This window comes from Opisthorchis viverrini (assembly GCF_000715545.1).
Source record: "Opisthorchis viverrini unplaced genomic scaffold opera_v5_258, whole genome shotgun sequence".
Lineage (NCBI taxonomy): Eukaryota > Metazoa > Platyhelminthes > Trematoda > Opisthorchiida > Opisthorchiidae > Opisthorchis > Opisthorchis viverrini.
Window position 1 is genome coordinate 236,593 of NW_008751915.1, and position 24,118 is coordinate 260,710.

Below are 24,118 nucleotides of genomic sequence, written 5' to 3' on the forward strand. Positions count from 1 at the left end.
CCAGTCATTCAAGTTTATCTTACGGATCTGAAATTCGCTGGCCAAAACTGGATTTGCCGGGGACCTGGAGTGTGTGATATGAAGTGCCTAGGGCACATAAGTAAAAAATGAAACTACAGAATAAATGTAGAGTAAAAAATTCGATCACAATTCTCTGATATTTGAGCAATCTCTAGCTGGCTTAACCTATACCAGATGGTGCACTAAATTTTCCGTTTTTCATGGTGCATTTGCATTTTCATCATGCATTTGGCTTTGTGGACCACGTGAGTTATTACTGATAGTTGTTTTACGATAATTGCAACATGTAAGGATTTTGTCAGCCTCCTGGATTATGAAAGCGGTTAAATAATTTTGCTTCATTACCTCAGAAGCCACAACCGACGTATTTTGTTACGCTCTACGCTAAAAAATGTCCTGAAATTGTAAAGGGTCCCCAAGGAACCATTATATACACATATTGAGGGGCTTACCATAGCGCTGTCCAAAATGAGATACGTTCTGCTGCCGCCGACTTCTCTATGAAAGCAACAGTGATGCTCGAAATAAGTCAAAAGAAACGCCCGCCTAAAGTCAACTGCAGGTTTTACTCTGTCGCTCATCAGATAGACATAGAGTTTGAAATCTAAAAAAACTCAGGCGCCTTATACAAAAATGATGTTCATGTCTCTCGAATGTATTGTGAGAAGCCTGTATGTGTGTGCCTCTCAAAAGCCGATTGTGATTCTAGACGCATTCCTGTAGGTATCGCACTCTATTAGCTCGATCTTTCTGTTACTCCGTATTTATACGGATAACATTTGCCTGTTTTACTTTTACTTACTTACTTACTTTTACTTACTTACTTTACACAAGTTCTTAAGTGGTATTGGTTTGTTCGCTGAACGGGGCGATATGATTACAAACGTTTCCCCACCAATCAAGATGACATCATCAGTGCGTTGCTAGGGAGCGCAGTGGTGCGTATCGATGGATTGGTGATTGTGCAATCAACTTTCTCAACTCAGCGAACAACACAACGATCATCTACACTACATGGTCCACAAACATTCGCCTTCATAGAAAATTGCCAAATTTTTGAAGCAGGGGAGACCTGACAAGCACTCCTGCAGGGATTCACACGTTGTGTGACTAGAAGACTCTCCAATAATAGCATATGCTGATATATTAAAGGCTGAATGGTCCCATCCAAAAAAGTATTCCTTCCTTTAAGTACTTTCAATTATTTTTGGCAGCCTCCCTCCTTAAACTCGTTGCATTGTGGTGTATTGTAACCTGATAAACTGATGAGATGACTTCCCACGTGCCCACAACATATCGAAATGGCTTTCTAAGAATGTCATTCCAGGACACTCCTCACGAACTAGCTATACACGATTCAACCGGTTTCTGTGTACCCAACTGTCTTCAAAAAATATTGACCTGCCTTGGCCCTGAGCCAACTTTGAACTATTCAACCTTTTTTTCACAAAAATCAAGTGATAAAACTAATTTTCCAGATGTTTTAGCTTGACAATCTTTTCATTTCTCCAGTTTTGCTGGTGATTTTGCTAAGGAACCGGAAAAAGCCATGTGATGCCTTGGTATAAAAAACTAAAATATTACTTCATTCAATAAATGGTAGACTATGTGGATGGTTGCACAGCATTTTGTACACCTAAATTTACTGAGATTTGTGGTGGTCCTATGAGATTTCCTTAACCAATTTTACTCCCTCACCTTGGAAAATTATTAGGTTTGTAGGCTCATCATAACATCAAGCAATAATCCGACCATAGCACATTAGTTAAATAACTTTTTTTAAATATCTTTTTAAAATATCTGATTGGATTTATTAACCTCATTTAGTTTTCTGAAACTACGGTTCTTAAAATATTAATCGTAAACATTAGGAGGAGGCGTGACAAAACAAGACAAACCAGGTGCCATAATAGCGCCCAAGTGGCATCGAGTGCGACCCTTTGACGCACTGGGTGTTAAGCTGTTCGCCGAGAGCAGAGAACCTTTCGTCTCTAAGCGAGGGAAATCATTAGTACGCTACCTGGCTGCGCCTATTCAGCCTTCAAAGAGTACGAGTTTGGTCTCAACGTGAATGACCATTTAGGGGACAACTTTCGAGTTTTTCATTGGACCGTTTTCATTTGTGTTGCGTTGCTAATTTCATTTACTTTCCATCCGAGTGGCGCGATGTGCAACCACATTTCCGTAGAATCTATCGCTCTGCTGATTGGTTCAGTCACCTAATCAGGAGTCGATAAACGCACAGCTACCAACAGTGGGACACGTTGCCCACATGAATCATTACTTGGACGAGAAATCCTCAGGGGCTTGTTTTTATTTGTCCCGACGTGAATAAAAGAGTGGAAAACAAGACTTATAAAAGAAGCGCTTCTGTTTTCAAATCAAGTAGTTTCCAGGTTCGAGATACAGTGGCCAAGCTAAGTCATCGCAAACATGTAGGCCAAGCTAAATCATTCAGGGTGAAGAAATTAAAAGTTTCTCGCAAAAAGTAAGCCCTCCAAGCACAGCTATAAATTTACTACTCCCTGCTTTTTATATATGGGAGCGTTTTCAGGCTGAGCAATGTGAGATCCAATTGGGAATACGTGGTTGTGAACATATAAGGAGTAACTTTCAGTTCCTTGTCAGTAATAAATCAGAAGTATCTGCTGGGTTTAATTGATCATCAGTATCTCTCTCAAAATCCGAAAGTCAAAGCATGATTGCTTAATTAGCAACGTGGGCCGAATCTACAATCATTTGTTGAAAACACTGCATCAGACGACCGAAAATGTTGATTGCTTTACTTAAGGCTCTTGTCCCTGATTAGTTTCTTTTCAGCAGACAGATCATACCGTTGTCATTATTTTTGTAAATGTTATTATATTTTACCGAGAGTGATTAAAACAAACCTCAACAACACCGGGTGATTCTTTTAGAACTCCTGAAACTTTACCCTAGCTTTAAACCTAAGAAACTGAATTTGTTCTGGGCGATGCTACTTTGATGAGGTAGTTCTTGCTGAACTTAACCTGGAGTGATGTTTTTTTTATTTTTTCTGTTCTCTTAACAAACTAAGAAAGCTTCTTGAGGACCGGAATGACAAACGGCACCGATTTTGGCTTAGGAGATTTTGTACACTGTTATGACATCCCCTTGAGTTATCTGGGAAAAAAGTTCCTTACACTCATCTGACATCGGTGGTACTATTTTTCCGAGGCTACGTATTTCCCTAAAAACAAGAATGTGGCGTTCGTTCAGAGTATACCGAAGATACTTAATACCGCAAGTCATTTCACTCCATGCTGGGGAGTAATCGGTACTGCAGATTTTCCAGGTTATTCAAAGTGCAAAGATCCTGATTAGTAAACAAAACTTGTACGATTTCCCTGTGAGCAATAGGGCGTGTGACTAACTAACGCACAATTCACATCAGGTGACTGATTCTACTTGCTGCGCGAGGAACTAGTTCGCAGATAGAATACTTGCAAAACTGCGAAAAATGCTTTTCTCCTTCATAGGTTGCTACTAGTTTGATGGCCAAGTAATATCTGGAAGTTCTTGATTCCAAAATGGTGGATAGAGTTTTCTTCCAAAGGGTTGAAGGTTTGTGCATTTGGGTAGCACTCGCTTCCATACGGGTACAGTGTTGTAGCCCTGAAAGGGCTAAGTTAAGATCAACTGGTGAACTGGACTTTCCCTCCAATCCCCCTCGTAATGTAAGCACACGGTCCTTTAAGCTCGTGTTTCAATCTTATGGATAGCAGAGAAAATAATTAATCAATTTTCGTTGTGGATCGTTGAAAGTTTGTTTCATTCATTTCAGGATGCGAAAGCAATTCGTGCATATTCTAAATCTTTGTCGGTGAATGCCTGGTATAACAAAAAGAAAAGGTCCCACGCTCAGCTGGCGATGCAAACCATGCTTCTTTTTGCACTACCTGTCAAACCCCCCGGAAACGATCTCCAGCTTAAACCAAGCGTACATCCAAACGAAAGCCCAACATTGTTTTTGGCATGAGAGCCGGCGTTAAAGTTCTTCCTTTTGGACACTGGGTAAAAACAAAGCTGTGACATAAAGTTTCTTGAGGTATTTCATACAATTTCATTCCTGAGGTATGTATGGCCTAGTTTCTAACCACCTAGTTGTAAAACTGCAGCAACAAATTAAAACATCGCATAAGGTTATTATCACAGACAATTTTTCTATTTCAAGGGGGTGGTAGAAATGCCTAAATGCTAGTAGACAAATGTTTGTTTGTTTACAATGCGCGTGTTTATTCGCCCACCAAAAGGCCCGATTACATGATCGAATTATTCGTAGAAGTTTGTGCACGTTTACCGCAACCAAATGAGTTCGTTTTTACATTTCTGGCTCAACAAGCGTGTGTCTGAAAAACATTGGCTCTCTCTTCGTATCCGGAGACATACTTTGGGTCAATGAGATTGTCGAAAAAATCCATATGCTCACTGACGAAGAATAATACCGTAAAATTTTGTTCAAATCCTCAAAAATTAAGTTGATGAGGATGTATTTGTAAAAGTGGCTTGGCCTAACAAATTGCATAAAATTTAAATGCCTACACCCCCTTAAATCTTCATATGCAATCACTCTAGCAAGCAGACAAAAAAAGGGCAAGCGCCAACAAATTCGAGTACCTCACAACTTTAGTCTGACATACTCTTAGGGAGTTTTTCGTCTTCATTAGATTATGCTATGGATTGCTGAAACAGGATAAAATATTTTGACTGAACGAGCAAGCGCGAACTGTTCGTTCGAAATTCAGGCTGACTATTCTCAACAGCTTAACTCGGGTGAATCCTTCCGCAGTATGCATTTTGCATACTGCATGACTCCAGATGATCGTTTGCTCAGAAATAATTGTTAAGTTGCCCTCTGCCACTGCCCATGTTGTCCATGCCGCATTCTACGACCACTGATAAGGACTAACATACTGTATCAGCAAAGTCATTGAATTATTTTTAGAAAATGAAGCAACAGATCCTACAATCAGTAAAGCAGAGACTACGTGAACGGCCAAAAGTTTCGTTAGCTAGTTTTCACCTTTTGAAGTACTACTTAGAATGTCTGGAGGCTTACCGAAAACATCAAATTTCGAGTGCTAAGTTGGACACACATTTATAACGATGCATTATTTAAAACACAGAAAAGGGATAAGTATATTTTCATCTCTTTCTCAGATATGGGTAATAAACAATAATGAAAGAAAGAACATGATACGACAAATTAGTGTAAGCTTATTTTTTAAAAACGAGGAATGGCGGCCACCGTGATAACATGATATCGCGCTGATGCAAACAAGAAAAATTGTGTATGATTTCAGCAGTCAGTAAGTGAGTGTACGTAACAAATTGAGAAATAGTCTGCTGAAGGTTCACAGGTTTGCTACTTCCGAAATAATGGCTTTTTATCGGAGAGTATTCGCACCACAAAGCTGGAACGATTGTTTACTTGGACCATTTCTACAGTCAACTCACAATCAGTAATCGATATTTATGGAATTCGCAGTTTTATACGTAAAAATTCCTCATGAGATATGCAGTCTTTCGGCTTAAGGTATCACATTCGTAGTCACTAATCCTATCTGGATTTGCGCCCTCGGATGTTGCTTTGTGAGGAGTCGGCACCAAATACTGTCCAGGGAATTCTCAGTGAAACAATTATTGCCCGTGCGTTGCACGTATCTGTGAGATAAATCGGGCATCGTGTGCATTCCTTCATGAATCGGATTCCAACTGCTCTTCATTTGGTTGAGATTTCGCGGATAAGTAATAATTCTATCCAGTTTTCTCGCCTCAAGCCTACAACATCTGTACGATTCGTAGTTACTTCATGGGTATCTGCTTTTTTCCGACGAAATGCCATCAGTTAATGTGTTGACCAATTTTATTCTCAACAGATGCAGCATTACCAAGATTTTGACAGACCCTTTGGATAAGTGATCCTTGTCTCGAGAACAAGTTCTGGACCCCAGATCGGGAAGAAAGTCCGGCTAATTGAACAAACTAAATTCAAACGCACTTACGGAAACTGGCTGATCAATTTTGGTAGGGTGCGTTCTTTTGGTGCATTTTTATTGATAATACTCATCGCTCAGTTTTTTCTAAATTCTATCTCGATAAAATTGCTTAAGTGACTTAATGAGAACATTGGTGTTTTCATAAGAAGCCGTTAAGGATTGATGTCAGTTAACTTAGTTTGAGAAGTATGTTACTAATGGAAGACTTTTGGATTTCTAGTAGGTTATCTAAAGAACTTCGGTGGGACACCGTGCGAAAACTTTAGGTTCTAGTACGAACAATCTATGTTTTTACTGGCAGTGTGTACACAACCCAACGACCTTTAGATGGTGCATATCTGAAACGTTATTCCTCAATCTTTGTTCCTACAACTGTTGTAGTCACTCGCTGTAAATTTCATCATTACGTTTTGCACTACTACAACGCTGCCAATCAGAAATTTACTGTTTTTCAAATGCACTTGATTTTCACTCTTTTGCGCACACGATAGTGCTTTAGGTTCTGCTTGCTGTCATATTTTTTTGCAAACGCATAGTGATGGGGTTTTTCGTTCATTCGATTTATTTAACATTTACAGTAAGCAAACTGAATATACCTCATTATTCTGAAGCACCAACATCTACATGGTTTAATATTTCAGTATTGGTAGGATGTTTTAGGAAGAATAGAACGCCAGAAGTATAGGCAGAGAAAGCAATGTGTACAGAATCAAAATCGGCAGTCGGAATAAAATTACTTTCTTATTTGACTTACATGAACTTTCCTAATTGAGAAAAAAATGAAAAGAAGAAAAAAAGAAAGTATGAGTTTCTGACTGTGTTTATGGATACTGAGAATATACTTTTCTACGGACATATCTGTCCAACGGAGCTGTGGACTGCTGTTGGCGCTGCGGTTTGAGTGTATTTTCACGGTGACCTGCAGCAGCTGGATTCGAAAGCACATTCTTGGTTGACAGCAAGATCATGTTGGTGATCCAGTTTTCCCAAAGCTCTCAACTAAACGTACGAGATGCAGCGCTTCACGCCTATGTATGGGCCGACCGAAATTCTTCAGGATACTTTGACTCTAAGAATAGCGACTTCAGTGTAACTGACCGACCTCACACCTACGTGCACCTTGTAATCAAACTATATAGAGACGTATTAAAGCGGTGTGCAGGTATATAAATCTAATCACATTCATCAACACTAGACAGCTCAAGAGCCACAACCTTGACTACTACCCATATAAGTTGCCTGGAATACCTGTTCATTAGGCAGAGCTCCCGATCAAGCATCGTGTTTTGTATTTACACCAGCATCGTTGAACCGGTGTGATCAGCTTAAATTAGTAGAACAATGTTTGCACCAGGACATTCCGGTTCTTAATTTCTTAAATAACAGAAATTCGCGCGAGACCTAGCGTTTTGGCGATAAATAATTTTTCCGCAGACTTGTGATTATTACAAGTTCGCTACGACACAACCAACAGACATGTGCAATTTGGAAGAATCGGCCGATTCTATTTAGCAGTACAGTTATTCATGTTTTTCTTTACCGGACATCTGACAGTTGCAACTTCACCTAACCATAGTAAAAAGAATAAAAAAGCAAGGACGTTACCAACAGTAGGTTTTCTTCAGTCCCCATACCGAAAACATTCGGTATTTCTTGGCAGGGGTAGTGAGGAACATTTTATAAATTTCTGATAGGTCATTAATTTTTATTTTCATAAGTCAGTTTTTTTGTACACTGCTAGCTTCATTGGTGACATTTCTGGAAATTGTATAAGACAGTCAGCCTCAGTCAAACAAAAAAATCACTCAGTATAGATTGACAGGCAGACGAATGGATCCAGTCTTCCACCCCAGAAGGCTAACCGTGAATTAACGTTCCAATCTTCCATTTTTGGAAAGCACAGCTGGTTACTTCCATGGTTGCCTTGGTAACATAGGCTCAGACTGTCTTCTATGCAATAAACAATGCTGTATATTTGCATCCAACCAATAAGGCGCATATATGAACAATATAAGGAACAAACTAACATTTCTTGCCACATCCATCGAGACCATTATTCATTAATTATTACTACTGTGCTGCTCAACAGATTTTTCCAAAGTGGAGTTACAACAAACTGCAAAGGTACAATGTGTAACCGGTTATTCAAAACACCAATCGAATACATATTGCTTTGAAAATTCCATGGAAATATAATCATCAAATGCTATTTACCCTACGTCCTTCAAATTCTTTGCTTTCATTAGCAGCATGGCGCGGGCATTCTCTGAAGAGTATTCAATATTAGGACTTACCAATTGCCTTCACAACATAGAACCGTATAAAATCAAAGGCATGTGTCCCAAGCGGGACAGTCTCAATGTTGACCAGTACATATCTGTAGAAAAAGAAGAAAGAAATGTAGGGACTTTTTCACTCATCCACCGGAAATGAATCCTTTTAAGCCAACGGATGGAAAGACTGGTTTTATGACAATTTGAGCAAATTTAATCAACTAGTGGTGCCTTCCAGTAAATGTACGCTACAGGTCTAGCCGACATCGAGAACCTAAATCAGATGCGCTGCTTATCTTGTGGGTTTTGACAATGGAACACATCTAATCCAGCTTTCTATGACGCTGAATTAAACAACGCAAAATGTAGGCTTATAACTTCGGTGGTTTCCCATTTTGAAAGACAGCTAGATCGAGTGTGAGCTAATTTTGCGTTTTGTATTGCTATAATTGCCTCAAAGGAGGAAACCACAGTTGTTTTTTAGTTTAAAAGGTTGTAATATAGGTTATATTTTCACGATATATTGCACTCAGCTTTTTGCTTTCCGGGAATATTCTAGTTTAATAATGCTTTACGCGCAATTTTTCGTCATCTGGCAAGCAGGTTCAGAGAAATGAGTCTTTATCATTATCTTTCTCTGCTAGTGTCCGAAGCATTCCTTCTTTGTGATGTTGAAGAAAACTGAAGAGAAAGAAGGAGCTTATGTAGACTGAGATGATAGCTCAAAATTCGTTGCGTGTATATGACCTTGGTAACTTCACCTGATGTTTCGTACCAAAGGAAAGAAATTACGAATTAGTCATAATGAAACCTCAAATACTTGTGGAGACTAGTCCCACGGGCGGGAAGCATTCTTGTTAACAGTTAAATGCCTTTCTTTGATGGCATTATTGCAATACAGTAATGATAAATTACACAAGCTAATCAGTTTCTAAATGAAATGTGAAGGCCCAGAAAAAGCCGTATTCAGCTACGACGTGTTTCTAACAAACAAAACAAGGCAACGTTTATCTTAAACAGCAAATAAACAAGTAACCTACATTATCTGTGGTAATTTCTAGTCAGTTTTCCTAGTATATTTAGCGTCTGGGTTTCATTCTTTGGATGTTCATGATCCTGCTAATACATTTTTCGATCTAGTGGTTGCATTGAATGCTTCAGGAATACTGACCACCTTTGAAGAGTCAAGTGGCTATTCAAAAATATTCACGATCATACTTCAGGACCTGATAAGTAACAGAACAGTAATATTAGGATTAAAGTCGTTAGTTATAAGGGTGACGAGTGACTGGTCATACTATGTCTCTGTGACAGATACCACATGGTAGGCCTGGTACGTGTAAATTTTAGCCGGCTACCCTATTCTTCTACCCTATTCTTCTCATCACAGAGCAGAGTGTTGAGCAGGCGGCTGTTGAGTTGCAAATATTTCCTCACAATTTGATGGGGCATCGTTAATACGCACCGTGGATGTCTGCTCAGAAATGCACAGAACGTTTTATTTTCCCGACTCGGTGAACTCATCAGCTGCCATCTGGTCAACAATACATGCATTAAATTTGCAAGTATTTTAACAGACTTCCAGTCGTGGAATCAATTTTTGCTTTAGGTACGGTGTGTCTTCAACAAAAACCTTATTTTCTTATGTTCCAGCTGCCAATATAGGACAAAGTATTTTTTGCCCCGAAATTAACATACCTATGAATCAAAATAGAATACCAAGTATTTAAAAACTCAAACACTATGGAGAGCTTGAGCTTTCCTTCAAAATAGGGATGAGAAGTCCCAGTGGGCTGATTTTTTAGCTATTCAATCTTTACGGGTAACTAAATGTCTGTCTGAAGTGATCATCGCCTGGGCACCTGGTTTTTCGTTTTATTCCAAATCAGCTGACCTTTTCTATTGCCCAGAAACAAACCCTCCCTATAAAAGACACGAAGCTGTGGGGGGGACGGTCAGGCCAACATCGAAAGACTTCAATAACTCACACGTGGATGTGAAGCCAATCAGCCTAGACTGTCCTCTGTAATTTGCATCCACACTGTCCTGCTTGTGGGTGGAAATGGCAGAAAACCATTCCAGCCCAAATGCTTCCCCACGTCTAATTTGCATAATTGTGTTTGGAACTGGTCAGACTGTGAGTGATTGTCCGTAAATAACACGTTCTAATTTGAAGTAAATGAATAAAGACCAGCATCCCGCTGTTGCCATTGGGGATTTTTTGGAACTAGAAGTCTCCCAAGAATACACAATTTGTGGACTTGTGTAGACTTTTGGCTGTCTTACTTTTTCCAATGGACCTCGATGGTGATAGAATTACGAATGCATGTTCGGCTTGCTAAATGGCATGATCTTTTGGCAAAATGAAGGATCCGGTTAAAATGGTAGAATGATAGTACAAACCAGACTACTGCAGGTGCTGCTTCCCATGGTGCCCAGGTAACCCATATTTTCATCTGAAATCCCAGAAATAATATGGCGCCAAAAGTCATAAAGAATTGCTATTTATCTGCGTCCGTTTGTGTTCGCAAAATCATTAAACCTGATGCATTTTATTATCCGCTGCTGCTTCAACTATTAGTTGTGTTTTTCGAATATAGGCTCCTCTATCGAGGACTTGTTTTGCATCCAAAGTAAACCACTGCTGCAAATGCGTGAAGAACTTTCCTGCAGTCTCATCCCTGCAGGAAAACACCAGCTGTGGATGTAATATCGTGGTATTCCAATTATTAGTGGAGCACTTCAGCGCTCGCCTGAGTGGCTAATTAGCAACGTGAAGTCGCACTTTTTTCAAGCAATAAACGTATAATCATATTCAGTGTAAATTACTCAGGTGGGGGCTGATATGTGGTGTCCGCTTCAGAGGATATTACATCATTACTGATGATGCTACGAAAGAAACAATCTTGAAATCTCAAATGTGGTTCAATTCTACAGCTGAATTCAGCTGGTGCTGAAATGTGAAGGGACACATTTCTGTTAGTTCCTGTATGTCAGAAAGCACAACAAATCTGCACACAGCTTTAATCGGTGCTCCTTGGTTTCTTAGCATAGAATAAGGTCACTTGTATGATGAAGTCCCATTTGAAATTTCTGAATACCCTCATGATTCCAGCGAATTGAACTGTTCTCAATCTATGCCCAATTGATTATGAAAGAAGTGAGAAATTTAGTTTTCAGCTTACGCGGATATAATATACCAAGCAAATAAAAATCGACCAATCCTCTCCTCGAATATGGTCAGAGACAGCCATCACAGTTGTTACAGTGTAACGATGTCAGATATTGGCATTAACGCTTCGTGCTCATCACTGATGATGATAGGTGGATGACCGGTAGAGACTAGATAACATAGTTCATTGCTTTTTGTACGAGAAATTAAAGAATATCATCATGGCTCTTAATAACTACAGTATAAATTATCAGGCAGATTCTAGTCAAGTATTCGGTGTGTATGCTTAGACTGAAAGGGCTAGCTGATTAACCTCGCTAAAAGTGTAAAATTTTACCTCTATTCCTACACACCCGAAATTTCGCTAGCGAACATCCGGCTTTAAAACCGTAATAAAAAAGTGATTCCCAGTTATTTTACGCACCTCCAAAAATGGAATGGTCAACACCCACGCGTTATCCACGATACATCTTTGGTGATATATCAATTGTGCTTCCCCACTAACAGCTTCCGTGATGTTGACCTGAAGGGTAGGATGGGGTGACTTGCTTTAGAAGAGTGAATCTCTAGTGACTTCTGAGGTGCAATAGATACTCTCTGGCCTGTTATTCGTTCACGTCAATCTGTTCAAAGCTGACAACTTGTTAGTTCTCTTTCGGTATCCATCTGAACGCTTGTTGAACGTTATTTCATTGATTTAATACTCGATGATCTGCAGATGTTGACAGATTATATCAATGATTGAAGAACACTCAGAAAAATATTTTGTTGCTGAATCTGGCGTCACTCGAAATGGACAATGTCTCAGTGGCTATGGAGCGAGCACCAGTGGTTCTCGTCTTCGTAAGGAGAAAATTGTTTGTCGTTCCGGCTAGAATCACATTGGTTGCATTTAAACCCGACGCTGAGCAACCTGGTTTTGTTTTAGGCATGAGGAACTCGCTCTTTTCAAGGCCAGAAATAACCGATGATCAAAAACATCCGATATCGACCCAAAATTTGGAATGGTAGTCCAAACGGTTCAGATCATTGACAGATCATTGCCAATACTGTTGTTATTGCTACTCATATACAGTGTAAAGATAAACCCAAGCGACAATCAGTCCTTAAATAGAAACCCAATGCTGTCAATCACTGGGCAATACCAAGATGTGAATACAAGACATTTATAGGATCTTAAAAAACGTCCTATTTTATGGACTCACTGAGCGATAAATATGCTACGTATTTAGAACACTCTGGGTCGTACTTAGCTGAAAGCCTTCAGTTCTAGACCGTAGAAAATACCACTACGGGATGGAAATGGGGACAAAATATAATCTGATTTTCCTGTTTTACGGACAAACATGCAATTTAAAAGCCTGGCAAACATGTCATTATTAGAATTACTTGACAGTCAGTCGTTCCAACCAAAAGTTTTGGGATTTTTTTTACCACTTTGACGATTTTTATAACCCAATTCCAAAACAATCTCGCCCACCCCTACGGCTTATTTGACGGTGCTTTTACGTCGATCGGTGCATTAAACCATGACATTTATTTTATCTCACAGACGAGCAAAATAACTAGGTTTGTTTTATCCATTTGTTGTATTTGTCGGCAAATTCAGCAATGTAATCTTACCTCGTGTAACTCGGTCAATGGTGCCCGGAATGTTACATCTAACTGCTCATTCATCCAACATACTGGTTGGTATACTGATATGGGCTAAACAGCTCTTCGATTTCCTCAGCGCTTACCTCCTTTCACCCTTTGAGTGCATTTATCAGTTGCTTGTATCGTCCTTGTGCCAATCACAATTGTTAGTTATGCACAGCTATATCCACCAAATTGACACAGATTACCATGATAACAAAAGCTGGATTGACCACCCGCGAAACAAAGTAAGTGTCATGACTTCTCCCATGATAAACCTAGGACCGATTTCCAACTAGATCGCATGATTGGGGGAAGAAAGAGTTCGGTTTTATCTCAGCCGCTGACAGCTCTCCGAAATTTAGGACAGAGATTGAAACCTATATTGTACGTTCGAGAGGCCTGTCAGTGTAATATTTGTGGATTTAATGATTTTGGTCTCAGCAAGCCTTAGATCGAACCGTGATTGCAAAGTAATTACCCAAGTTCATGATGGGCAATTATATTGAGTGTAGAGCACACGGAACTAATTGTGTATGTGTACATGAAGGATTTAATCGTGATTCTGTACAATTTCATATTTAGGCGCAACAATATCCCTACAGTAACACCAGATGGTACCAGTCGAAAACGGCTGGTCCGGAAAAATGGACGTTGTATGGCGGTTTTTAACCTAATGTTTGTCAGTAAACTTATAGTGACCTAAGCAAAATGTAGCAGGCCGTGTGAAAGGTAATCGGATGTCTATTGATAAATTAAATCACTAGGACAGCTTGAAATACCAAGTTGAATGTGACGTAAACTGGTTGTCACCAACTGCTGTCCAATAAAGATGTCATTTTTTACTTCGAAGACATGCTGGCAAAACATTTGAGGAGTAAGACAGTCGAAATTAAGTGAATACGACCAGCTCAGATGCTTTCGCATTTTTGCGCCTCCCAGAGTAATACACTTGTGACTATCTCTGTATGTGGCTGGAAGCTATACAAGACAGTGTACTCAAGTGACCCCATTGCTGGTTCCTTTCCAGCCGTGTTGCCCTTTTAACGTTGCGCAAATGCCGGGTGGGACGCGATTCAGTCGGTAGCGACTTACCCTGATGACGCTCGAGTCGGAAAATTTTGCTTCTCTTTACATCCTAATTTAATAGTTTTATTTTAGCTACAATGGACTTTTTAGTAATCCACCGTCCTTATTCGTCCTTACAACCCTTTACAAGCGCACACTATTTCGGCACCAACGATGAGCTGGCCATCCACATTTCTTAGCCACTACTAACTTGTATTCTGTTTTCCCCGCAAAGGATAAAATAATGAATGTGCACAGCGATGTAGTATTTTGGTAAAAATCTGAACTGGCTTTCCATGAATAACTCTGCGAATAACATTCCAATTCGATATCTGCACAAACGTTCATATACCAGGAATTATTCAGGATGGATGTGATGAGTTAAGCAGTAAATATATGAATCATGACTTTCTGTTTTGTTTTGTCTACTTATCCATCTGACATAGAAGGTGGACACTTCCAGTAACCGATTATCACTTAAGATGCTCTTAAATTGGTGGCAGAAAGGCTTACTGATAAATGAATCCAAGATTTGAGTGGACGATATCATCTGTAATGCTGTTCCTACGAAAATTTATTGCCATTGAATTGATCGGGGTTAGAAGAGAAAGGTATTGTTCCGGTAAGCACGTTTGTTTTTGTTACCAAAACCTTGCCGACTGCTAACGATGAGGCTGAGTAAACACATGATTTCCTTCCCGGAGAGTATAACACAGAATGAAATACAAAATGCTATGAAATGCGTTGCGGCTATAGGCAGAATTCAATGTGTAGGAACCATATTATTGGGTGAATCTGTCTGCCAGATCAACCCATCATTTTCGCCTGCGGAAAAACCCGTATAATTTTTCACAGTGGACTAGACGTGTCCTTTTCCCCTTATGGATGCTATACATAACCACGACACACCTCAACCAGAACTCGCCGTTCCTCAATATGTTTAAATAAACATGAACGCTACCAATCATAAAATGGAAAATTGTCAATACGGAAGTTGGGACAACATGTTACTATGTTGACGGAATCTTGTTCCATACTATGATGCCTTCGTTTGTCACGAGAGGAAATTTCACACCTGACCAAGAAACTTACCAAGACGTTTCTTTGACGTCGAACTTATTCACCAAAAGTCATATCTGAATTGTAGTTACTCGGCGGCACCTCGGAGGACATCAAATGGTATATATTCCCCGTCTTGTAAAAAGCCTGGTGCTGTTTGCCTCTTGGTTTTATCAGGAGACAGTTTGGTATTAAAAACGTCATTCAAGTTGATTAGTACACTTCTGGATGCTGATTGGATCATCCATATGGGTTGAATTGTATATTGCTAATGGAACCTGCAGTTTGCTAATATGGTACAACTATGAGTCCTATTTCTGTTTGGCGGAAGTGTACTTTCTCCTTAATTCATTTCTTTATCGGCTAAGATTTTCTGACTGAAAACCAGAGAACTCGAGCTAGTAATACGCTACACAAACGGGGCTTTGGGGGCCTACCGGTTTAGTCTGCGTAATACAGTTGATCTTAGGGGCTTTTTTGAAATACTGGTAGGTGGATCATGAAAACCCAGTAAGAAATTTACCTGATGATCCAACGCCGAATCTTTGTTCCCAAAGACCAACGTTTAGGTTTTGTGGGCAGCGCAAAAAATCCTTCTGTGGTGCATCGTAAGATTTCGAAATACGGGGCGTAGGGAAATAACTGTATGTTACCGTCAATGCTTTAAAGGTGACGCAAGTTAGAATGGTGCTCCTACTGAAAACAACCCAAATCAAGCCGGCCACAAACTGCAGTTCAACAACAACTAAAGAGGACATTGGATGAACGCATAAAAGTGTGGTAAAGTTAGTTCCCGAACATAATAATATTATGATAACACTATAGCAGTACTAAATTTGATTCAAGACTGCTGTAATACTTGTAACCAAAAATGCGCCGAAAGAGGTGGAGGGCCCATTAATAGCGCTGTAAGAGTGGGATCTTCTTTCATCTGTTGTGATTTAGACACATGGTCCTCAAGAGTTGATGGGTCATCGTAAAAGACAATACAGATACTGTACGTTGCCAAAGAACACAATATTATATATTGCTACACAGTTTATCTTTGTGATACTGTACGCAACCAAGTTTTTACTGCTATTTAATGCCGTCGCGCTGCAGAAACCCATGCATCTTATTTTTTTGTCAGATCGGAATTCGTGTCTGGTCGAAGAGGCTTTGGTTATTCTTCAGCAGCAATAAGTTTCCTAACCTTGTAATATATGCAAATTCCAAGTAAAGTGACAAATTAGGTTGCTTTATGGTCGAAATTGTTATTTTCCGCTCCTCTCGACGTTGTGACCGCAAGGTTTTGTACTTTAGACTCACGAACAGGGCTTGCGACGCACAGAGTTGGGTGCCGTTGTGCAACATTTGGTCATTCAATAATCAGCTTGGCCATCCGTCCTGTTCCGAAAAATTCTATTCAGTACACCTCAAATCTACCTAAGGAAGCCACAAAATTGAAAATTCTCACTGCTATGAGGAACAGTTTCAAAGTAATCACTGTGAGGTGGCTCACGTGGAGTGTTCATGAACTACTTGCGACATATAAGTACACAGAAAAATAAACCAAAGTGACAGGACATTCAACGCAATTGTTATGATTTTTGGAATTATTAGACCCGTACCAGAGTTTCGAATTGCCATTACACTGATGGAAGTAATGTGCATTGTGTTATGCCTTTTAGAACAACTTTTGGGGTCCAGCTAAAATTATGTTTGACCACTGTTTTCGTTGACGAGTCTTAGTTTCCGAACGAACTCTGCAATTATTGTAGTATATCGCGTGAAATCCAGAGCCCCGAGTGTTTTTTCTCAGAAGTACATATTTCGAAAATATGACACGCACAGTTGAATGTATAATTGCTGAGCTCAGTTGCAGTCGTGCAACTCCCAAGCAACCATTTTCCGGTACGCTTCCTTCTGTTCTACATTTACTAGCATCCCTGACAGGACTTAATGGTGGAAATGCATGTTGCTGAAAATTGTACACCAGTGGTCTTTCGGAGTGTGTATCGTGGGCTTATATGGTTGGAGAAGAGAGGAAGTCTAAACGCAGTTCCACTAATGGCGATAGCAATAGTCTTAGATGTGCAGAAATCGGAAATCACTTGCAAATCACTCGCAAGTAAACAGCATAGGATTAAGAGAAAACGATTGGAGTTCTAGTACCAGTTACCTGTATCTGACAACGTTCCAAGCGAACATAAAAGATGCTTGTCTAGTATTTTAGTAGGTTTTCTTTTACCCTGCTAGAGGATGAATTAATCAATCTGCTCGCTAGTGACTCCTCCTGAAATGGAGATTGAGTTGTATTAGGGTACCCCATATCGGCTTCTTCTGTTAGTTTCAAACTTTTATATAAAGGTGATGATAAATTTACATAGAAATGTTGAACGCCCAGTTTATATCTGCCATAATCCTTGGGGTTTTTACGAAGTAAGCAGCTGTAATCAGACTTGGGTTACACAGAAGCCATTAGCATATAGAAAATAATATGAGCGCCCTAATCTTGTCGAGGCGCCAATACAACGGATTTTAGATTTAATCAATGGAGGAACCTACCGATTACTTAGCCGCTAAATATATGGATGACACTATCTCAAACTGACAGAGTTGATCAACTTAACGGTTGAACTTATGTGGCACGGATAGTTCAGCAGAAATGTGGTGATCCCCCGGAAGTGTAGATGGACATGGACAAAACCATCTGTGAATCAAGTTGCTCGAGATTTTACAGAAGGCACTTCAGCTACCAGTAACACGTAGGACCTGAGCACACAGTTTGTCGCAGATTTTTCCGGTAACCGACCGGTTAACACGGTCTTTGCAGTTGAGTTCACCTCATTCCTATCTTCTCTTGCTGCAAATATGTGAGAATTTCGCAAAAGTTTACATACGTGTCTCGAAATGAGAAACGAGAGGTTCGCCGACTGGCAACAGACTCTTTAAATGTTTAAAGTGTAATAATACGGGTTAACCTTACAAATTTTCAGAGTGTAACGGACCTAACTGCAGTAGACAGCGTCATACACATTAAGGCAATGACGTGATCAGCTGCTAGACTATCATGGTTAGTTGCGATGCCACACCAAGAGACGCAGCGGTCCATTGGGGTTTGCAACCGCAAGAGTAAGAGGCTCGAAGGTTTGGCTGAGCAACTACGCCTTCGTCCACGCAAATTTGCCTCAGAAATACTTTCGAAAACTGATGCAGAAATACGCGTGAGTGAAATACTACTCTAAAACCAAGAAATTTTATTTCCATATCTTGTTCCTTTTACAGTGTATTAGTGCACAGGTGATGATAGCCATAATATAAATCAGAAGGTGAATGTGCACTAATAAAAGCTTTTAGTATTTCTGCGACACGTATAAAAATAAATACAATGTAAAATGGGAGCAAGTCAAAAAGGGAACTTATCGGATGCGAGAGTCCCTTGGTGGAAGTCCGGACGGCGGGAACGTGTTTTTCTCCGCAGTTAGACTGCTACACGTACTCCATGGTTGTCCGTGGACTTGTGGAGAGGTTGACGTCCTGCTCCCTGCGCGCGCGCGAGTCTGTGTGTCTTGACTGGGTTTGGTTTCTCTTTATGTAGGTCCCAGTGCGTAAACGTGGGCGCGTCGGCACATGAGTGGTTGCTACGCTGACTAGGCGGTGCAGACAATCGATGTCCGATGAGTCAGCTTAATGCGACGTGTTTGTGCGTATGAGAAAAAAGACAAGCCTCGCGATCCAGTGAGCGACTGAGTTGAACAGTCAAGTATGTGGGTGACTGGGTCGCTACACAGTGCAGTTTGGTTTCGGCTGGAAAGGCCCACTCGGTGAATTAATGTCTGCTTCTGTACCGCTCTGACCTCTGGTACATTCATTGTTAAGTAAATTAACACTCAAAAAGACTTAATTTCACTTGCGTCGACAGTCATGAGCTTCCGCTTTGGAGTAAATTATGAATTGGACTTTGAAAAATCAAATTGTGAGGTATGTTCGTGAGTCTTCCACCGCTTTTCAAGATGGCCACTGGAAAGCTGGCTTGCCATGGAAGCGCGAGATATTGTGCATTTTAAGAACCGTACAGCACTCGAGCGATGGTATTTCACTGTCATCATTAAACCATGTGGATGTTAGGCATCCTGGTATCCTCTCCTGTTTGCTGTGAAGTTACTTTCATGTTCCGTCTTCAGTGTTGTTCTAATTGTTATTTTCGAATTGTATAAAGGGCTCGCTACGTCTAGATAGTAATTGCTGCTGTTTTTCATCACATTTCGTCACATTTGTGTGCACTTTATAACCTTGCTGAAACCATTCATCTTGTCTGTGCACCTAAAATTGGGTACCCTTGAATTTGTTAAAGAATTACTTTTTTCAGGTCACCTGTTAGTTCTTTGGGTGGCTGATCATTCTGCGTTGCGCATGAGAGCTTACTTGAGATTGCTGTTCACTCAAAGAGCCACTGGATATAAATTCAATCACAGGTCGGCTCAATGCACCATGTGTAGGTGTATGTAAGTGGTCACGGAATCTGCATGTCATTGGGAAGCAAGGAGAAAGCTTGGTGTGCAGCAGACTATACGTTGAAGTATGTGCTGGATGAAAGCAGCTTGTCTGTCAAGTGGAACGAAAATGCATTCGTATGGCGTAGAACTGGCGCTCCGTAACATCGCAGCCAAACACAAAGATGGCTACTTGCACAAACCTTTTCACTTTGTCCGTCAAGAATGTTCTAGGTCGATAAAATCCGCATTCTTAAACAAACTATACGATGCAAATAAACAGTATCATGCATGACTGGATGACTGGTCAACACGCCATCCTCTGGTAGGAAATGGCATAGGCTTCACATTTATCCACAAAGTGGAGTGCCAACAAAATACTTACCAAAATGGGCGATTGCGTGACTCGTCGGCTTTCGCATCTGGTAAACGACGGAATAGCATAGTCTGTTGTTTTCCGATGAAACGCATGTGACTACTGTGCACTCCACCGGATCCTAAGGACAACAATCGCTATCTCTATCTCAAAGCTCCACGAACACAGAAGTCATGATGTGCCAAAATGGGAATTCGGCTATCACAGACTTACTTAACAAAGCAAGTTGACACTGTGGTTACATGGTTACATGTGTCCTGAGTCCCAAGGACATTTTCAAACATAAGCTGACACTGCTGAATTTTCTCTCTAAGTGCTCAAATAAAGCATATGCATCTTGTATGTGACGTTTTACTGCCTTCCTGAGACCCGAGGAAGAAGAAATGCGTCGAGCAAACTCTTTATTTAACAAAATAAGGGATGGCATAAACGGGTCTGAATTTTCGGAAGACTAATGGAGTAACTCCAGATTACACAAAGTAGGACAAAAAAAGATATTATACATCCAAAGGAGCCATATTTTCACGCAAAATGCTCCATTCAGGTGGCTGACATCTTGAGAAACCCGCGTCCTCGTGATAAGCGCCGACGCTGAACACCAATCACACAACCATACCACACTTTCTTCCTCCCAATTTTTCGCCTTAAATCACGGGGTGCTAGAGTATCCGATCCTGTTGACGATTCACGCCTAAACGTCGTTTGGCTTCTACTTCCTGCTTACGCAGCCTCCAAGCTAGCACAAAAAGCCTGAGGTTCTACGGCAAAAAATTCACATCACCCTGCAGATTCGAAGAATTCTGACGTCAAAAATGAGAACCCACAAGAAACATGACGTTGCCGAAAGGGTAATGCAACAACAAAATGGTGAGTGTGGGACTATGAGACTGCACCGCTATATATAATGTGAAGCTCACATTGCACGCCATCGATCACAAGCCTTTGCACACTAAATGGTCTAGTATGTAAACCGTTTTCTCGCAAATGCAAGCAACCCCTAACATTGAAAGTGATTTTTTTGTGTCTACCATATGATCAGACACTCTGCATCCCGTTGAAGGGACAGTTCGTCCTGTCGACGACCACATTATTTCTCTTGATTGCACCTGGCCTATTCCGCGCATTAACGGTGCATTATTTATCAAAGACAAATCAACATGTGACTCTTCCTCAGGGTTGGAGTGTGCAGATTTATACGGTTTTACAACACACCCCGTGCTACAGACCCAAGCTACTGTTGGACCCCACAGTAAATGTCCCTATTTTACCCATCCACTTACATTTCCTCTTACCTCGTTTATGAACAGAATTTTCAGGGTAGTTTGGATTCAGGACGATTAAAGTTCTGTTTGTGACTTGGCACTCTCAGGACTCCCTCACTATTTAGGTGCGCAGTAATCCACAATTTAAGATTCTCATCGTGCTGTACTGAATATATACTCGTTTCCTGTGCGCTGGATTAGATGCAAAGTGCGTTGATTCGTGAGCCAATTAATTGTCACATAATAGCACCATTATTACTACACTGGCTGGAGGAAGGCTTCTATTGTACATGCACGAGGGCTGAAATGTATGCACCCAAACGTGACTCACCTAGGTTAATACATTCTGCAGTAAAAATGCGTCAACCGAATTGCGCGCCGTAGCTGTTGCGGATTCTAAAAGCTTAGGCACTGGTAACTATAGCAAACACCACTCTGTTGACCCTACTTTTGGGCGACGAGTCAATCCTGTAATAAAAAACCAATCACTAAAAGTCAACGTATCGGTCTGCAAGAAATCACATGCGTCCCGATCATAGTGGAGGCAAGGGTCGTAGAAGCACCATTCATATGCCGGTGCTTGGTTTGAAAAATAGCCCCACAGGTTATTACGGGCATTGAGTTCTTTTGGTGATGGTGACTATGGCCTAGATATCCACGACTTGGAACGAGTCATGGACATGAACAAGGCCCGAAAGTACTCAAAGCAAAGGTCCGAAATTCGTTAACAAAATCCAAAAGTTCATCACTTATGGCACCCGTGCAGTCATTGTGGATAGATACAACCTACAATTCGTCTTTCATTGCAGTAGTGAGACGTATCATTGGCAAATGTTTCTAGTGCAAACATGCGAATGTGAGACAAAGTGCATAGTTCGTCCAAAGAGCTTGTGGGTATACGCGGCCTTCTTCACACAGACATTCTCCTCAGAAAACCAAGGGATTAGTATATTTGATTATGTGAAACCTCGAATGCAAGTGTGCTAGAAAACACGGCTCTCAAAAAGCATCCCTTCCACCATGCAAGTTACATAATTCCCGTTAACTTAGAATATGGCCAGATATAGAGGGTCTTTGGCTCACATAACACTCATTTTTTGGTTTCGTTAACAACGGCTTAACTCTGGGTTAAATAAACTCCTTAGAAGCACCTAACCACTTTTCCAGACTGAGACATCAATAAAACCCTCAATTCAGCGAGTGGCTGGTTGGACGATGGGCGTTCATTTTCAGATGCATATTTGAGGTTTCACCAAGGGTGCCTCATAAAATTTCAATGTTATACTTTAGGGTCCCAAACCGATACACACGGCTAAGGCAGATAGGTGTGGCACAAGCACCTGGATTTTAGTCTATTTTATAATTTTTGTTTTTTTTTCACCTAATATTCTCATCAGCCCGTTAACCCATTATTAACCCATCATTAACCCATTTAGCTAATGGGTGGGGAGAGAATAATAAGATGTATTACCAATGTAGACGCTAGTGTGACCAAAAATGCATTGGCAGGGAAACAAAAATTATCCGGGATTTTTGTAGGTTTCTCGGAACGTATAAAACTAAAGCAACATCAGATCGTTGAAATTAGAAGACGGCCTGCAAAACAAAACAAGAGAGGGCGAAACAACACATATAAGATCTGGCCGGTGATAAGAAAACCGCAAACTGCGAATAGTGAGAAACCAGTAGAGAACTAAAACTGAGAACCACTGCTGAGACCCCATGGCCTTGAACATTTGGGTTTGTGAGAATGGTTAAATGGGGGAATTATCAGTATGGATAAATGGTAGCATTAATCTCGGAATCATGTTGCACCGTGAAGAGTTTGAGACCCACTGACTTCATGTGGTCGGGTTTGTTAATTCATTCTAGAGAGTGGTTTGGTGCAAAGCACCAGAGTGAACGCAAACTATGAAGAAAATTATTGCCTTTGCGGGAACTTAAATGGTAAATAAGGTTTAGACGCATACAAAAGGTCCAGCACATTAGAATGAGCTTTTCAGGGACGACTGGGATCAAGAAGGACTTAGCTCGTACTTTCAGGTTGGAAATACTTGAGCAAGAAGGCACAGTGTGCGTTGGGAAGGAAATATTTGCGGGTGTGCCATCAAACTGGGTAAGGCAGTGCTGTGCAATCGAAGCACTCACATACTTCGGTTTTTGAAAGCCCTGCAACGGACGTCATGTTTGGGTGATGAGACAGAGGTGTGAATTTTTGTGAGGAGCAGAATTTTTGAGTTAGCCGAAAGATTCCGCTAGAACAAAGCGGAAGCAAAACCTTGGGTGTTTTTGTTACGGTTGGGGATCCCTTAGGGAGTGAAGAACTGAAAAAGTGGAGTGTTTATTTGTTCAACAGGGTGTTTGAATAAGATAATGTGAGAGGTTGAAGCTTGCGACGACGAGGGAATACGATGAAATGAGTGAGGCCTGGTGATTCTGAAGGCGCATCAGATAAAGCAAATCCAATAACAGAGAAAAGCGGTCACTACAATTAGTGTAATGAAAACAAGTAACCAAGGGCGGGTTAAATTGCCCATACAATGTCATCATATTACAAGGCCGCTGGCTATTCGCACAATGAGATTGATTTCTCGAAATCTACAGCATTTTCAGACTTGCCACTTCATAGTGTAGAATGTCTATGTATAAGGTACATGCTCCTGTATTGTTGAAAATCCTTTACAATGGCGATTTGTTTAAGTGAAGTAAATCTGCAGGTGAATAAACACCGCCGACTTTGAATACCTTAACGGATGA

General features: G+C 40.6%; 1 protein-coding gene across 1 annotated transcript in view; it reads right to left on the minus strand.

Moving 5' to 3' along the window:
- T265_09143 (hypothetical protein) overlaps positions 1–24,118 on the minus strand; it is a gene marked incomplete at both ends in the record, with an annotated part of 178,442 nt that overhangs the window by 110,516 nt on the left and 43,808 nt on the right. Inside the window, one exon of the mRNA XM_009175145.1 lies at positions 8,336–8,418. Within this exon, the coding sequence (XP_009173409.1) occupies positions 8,336–8,418 (83 nt within the window). The remainder of the gene's footprint in view (positions 1–8,335; positions 8,419–24,118) is intronic.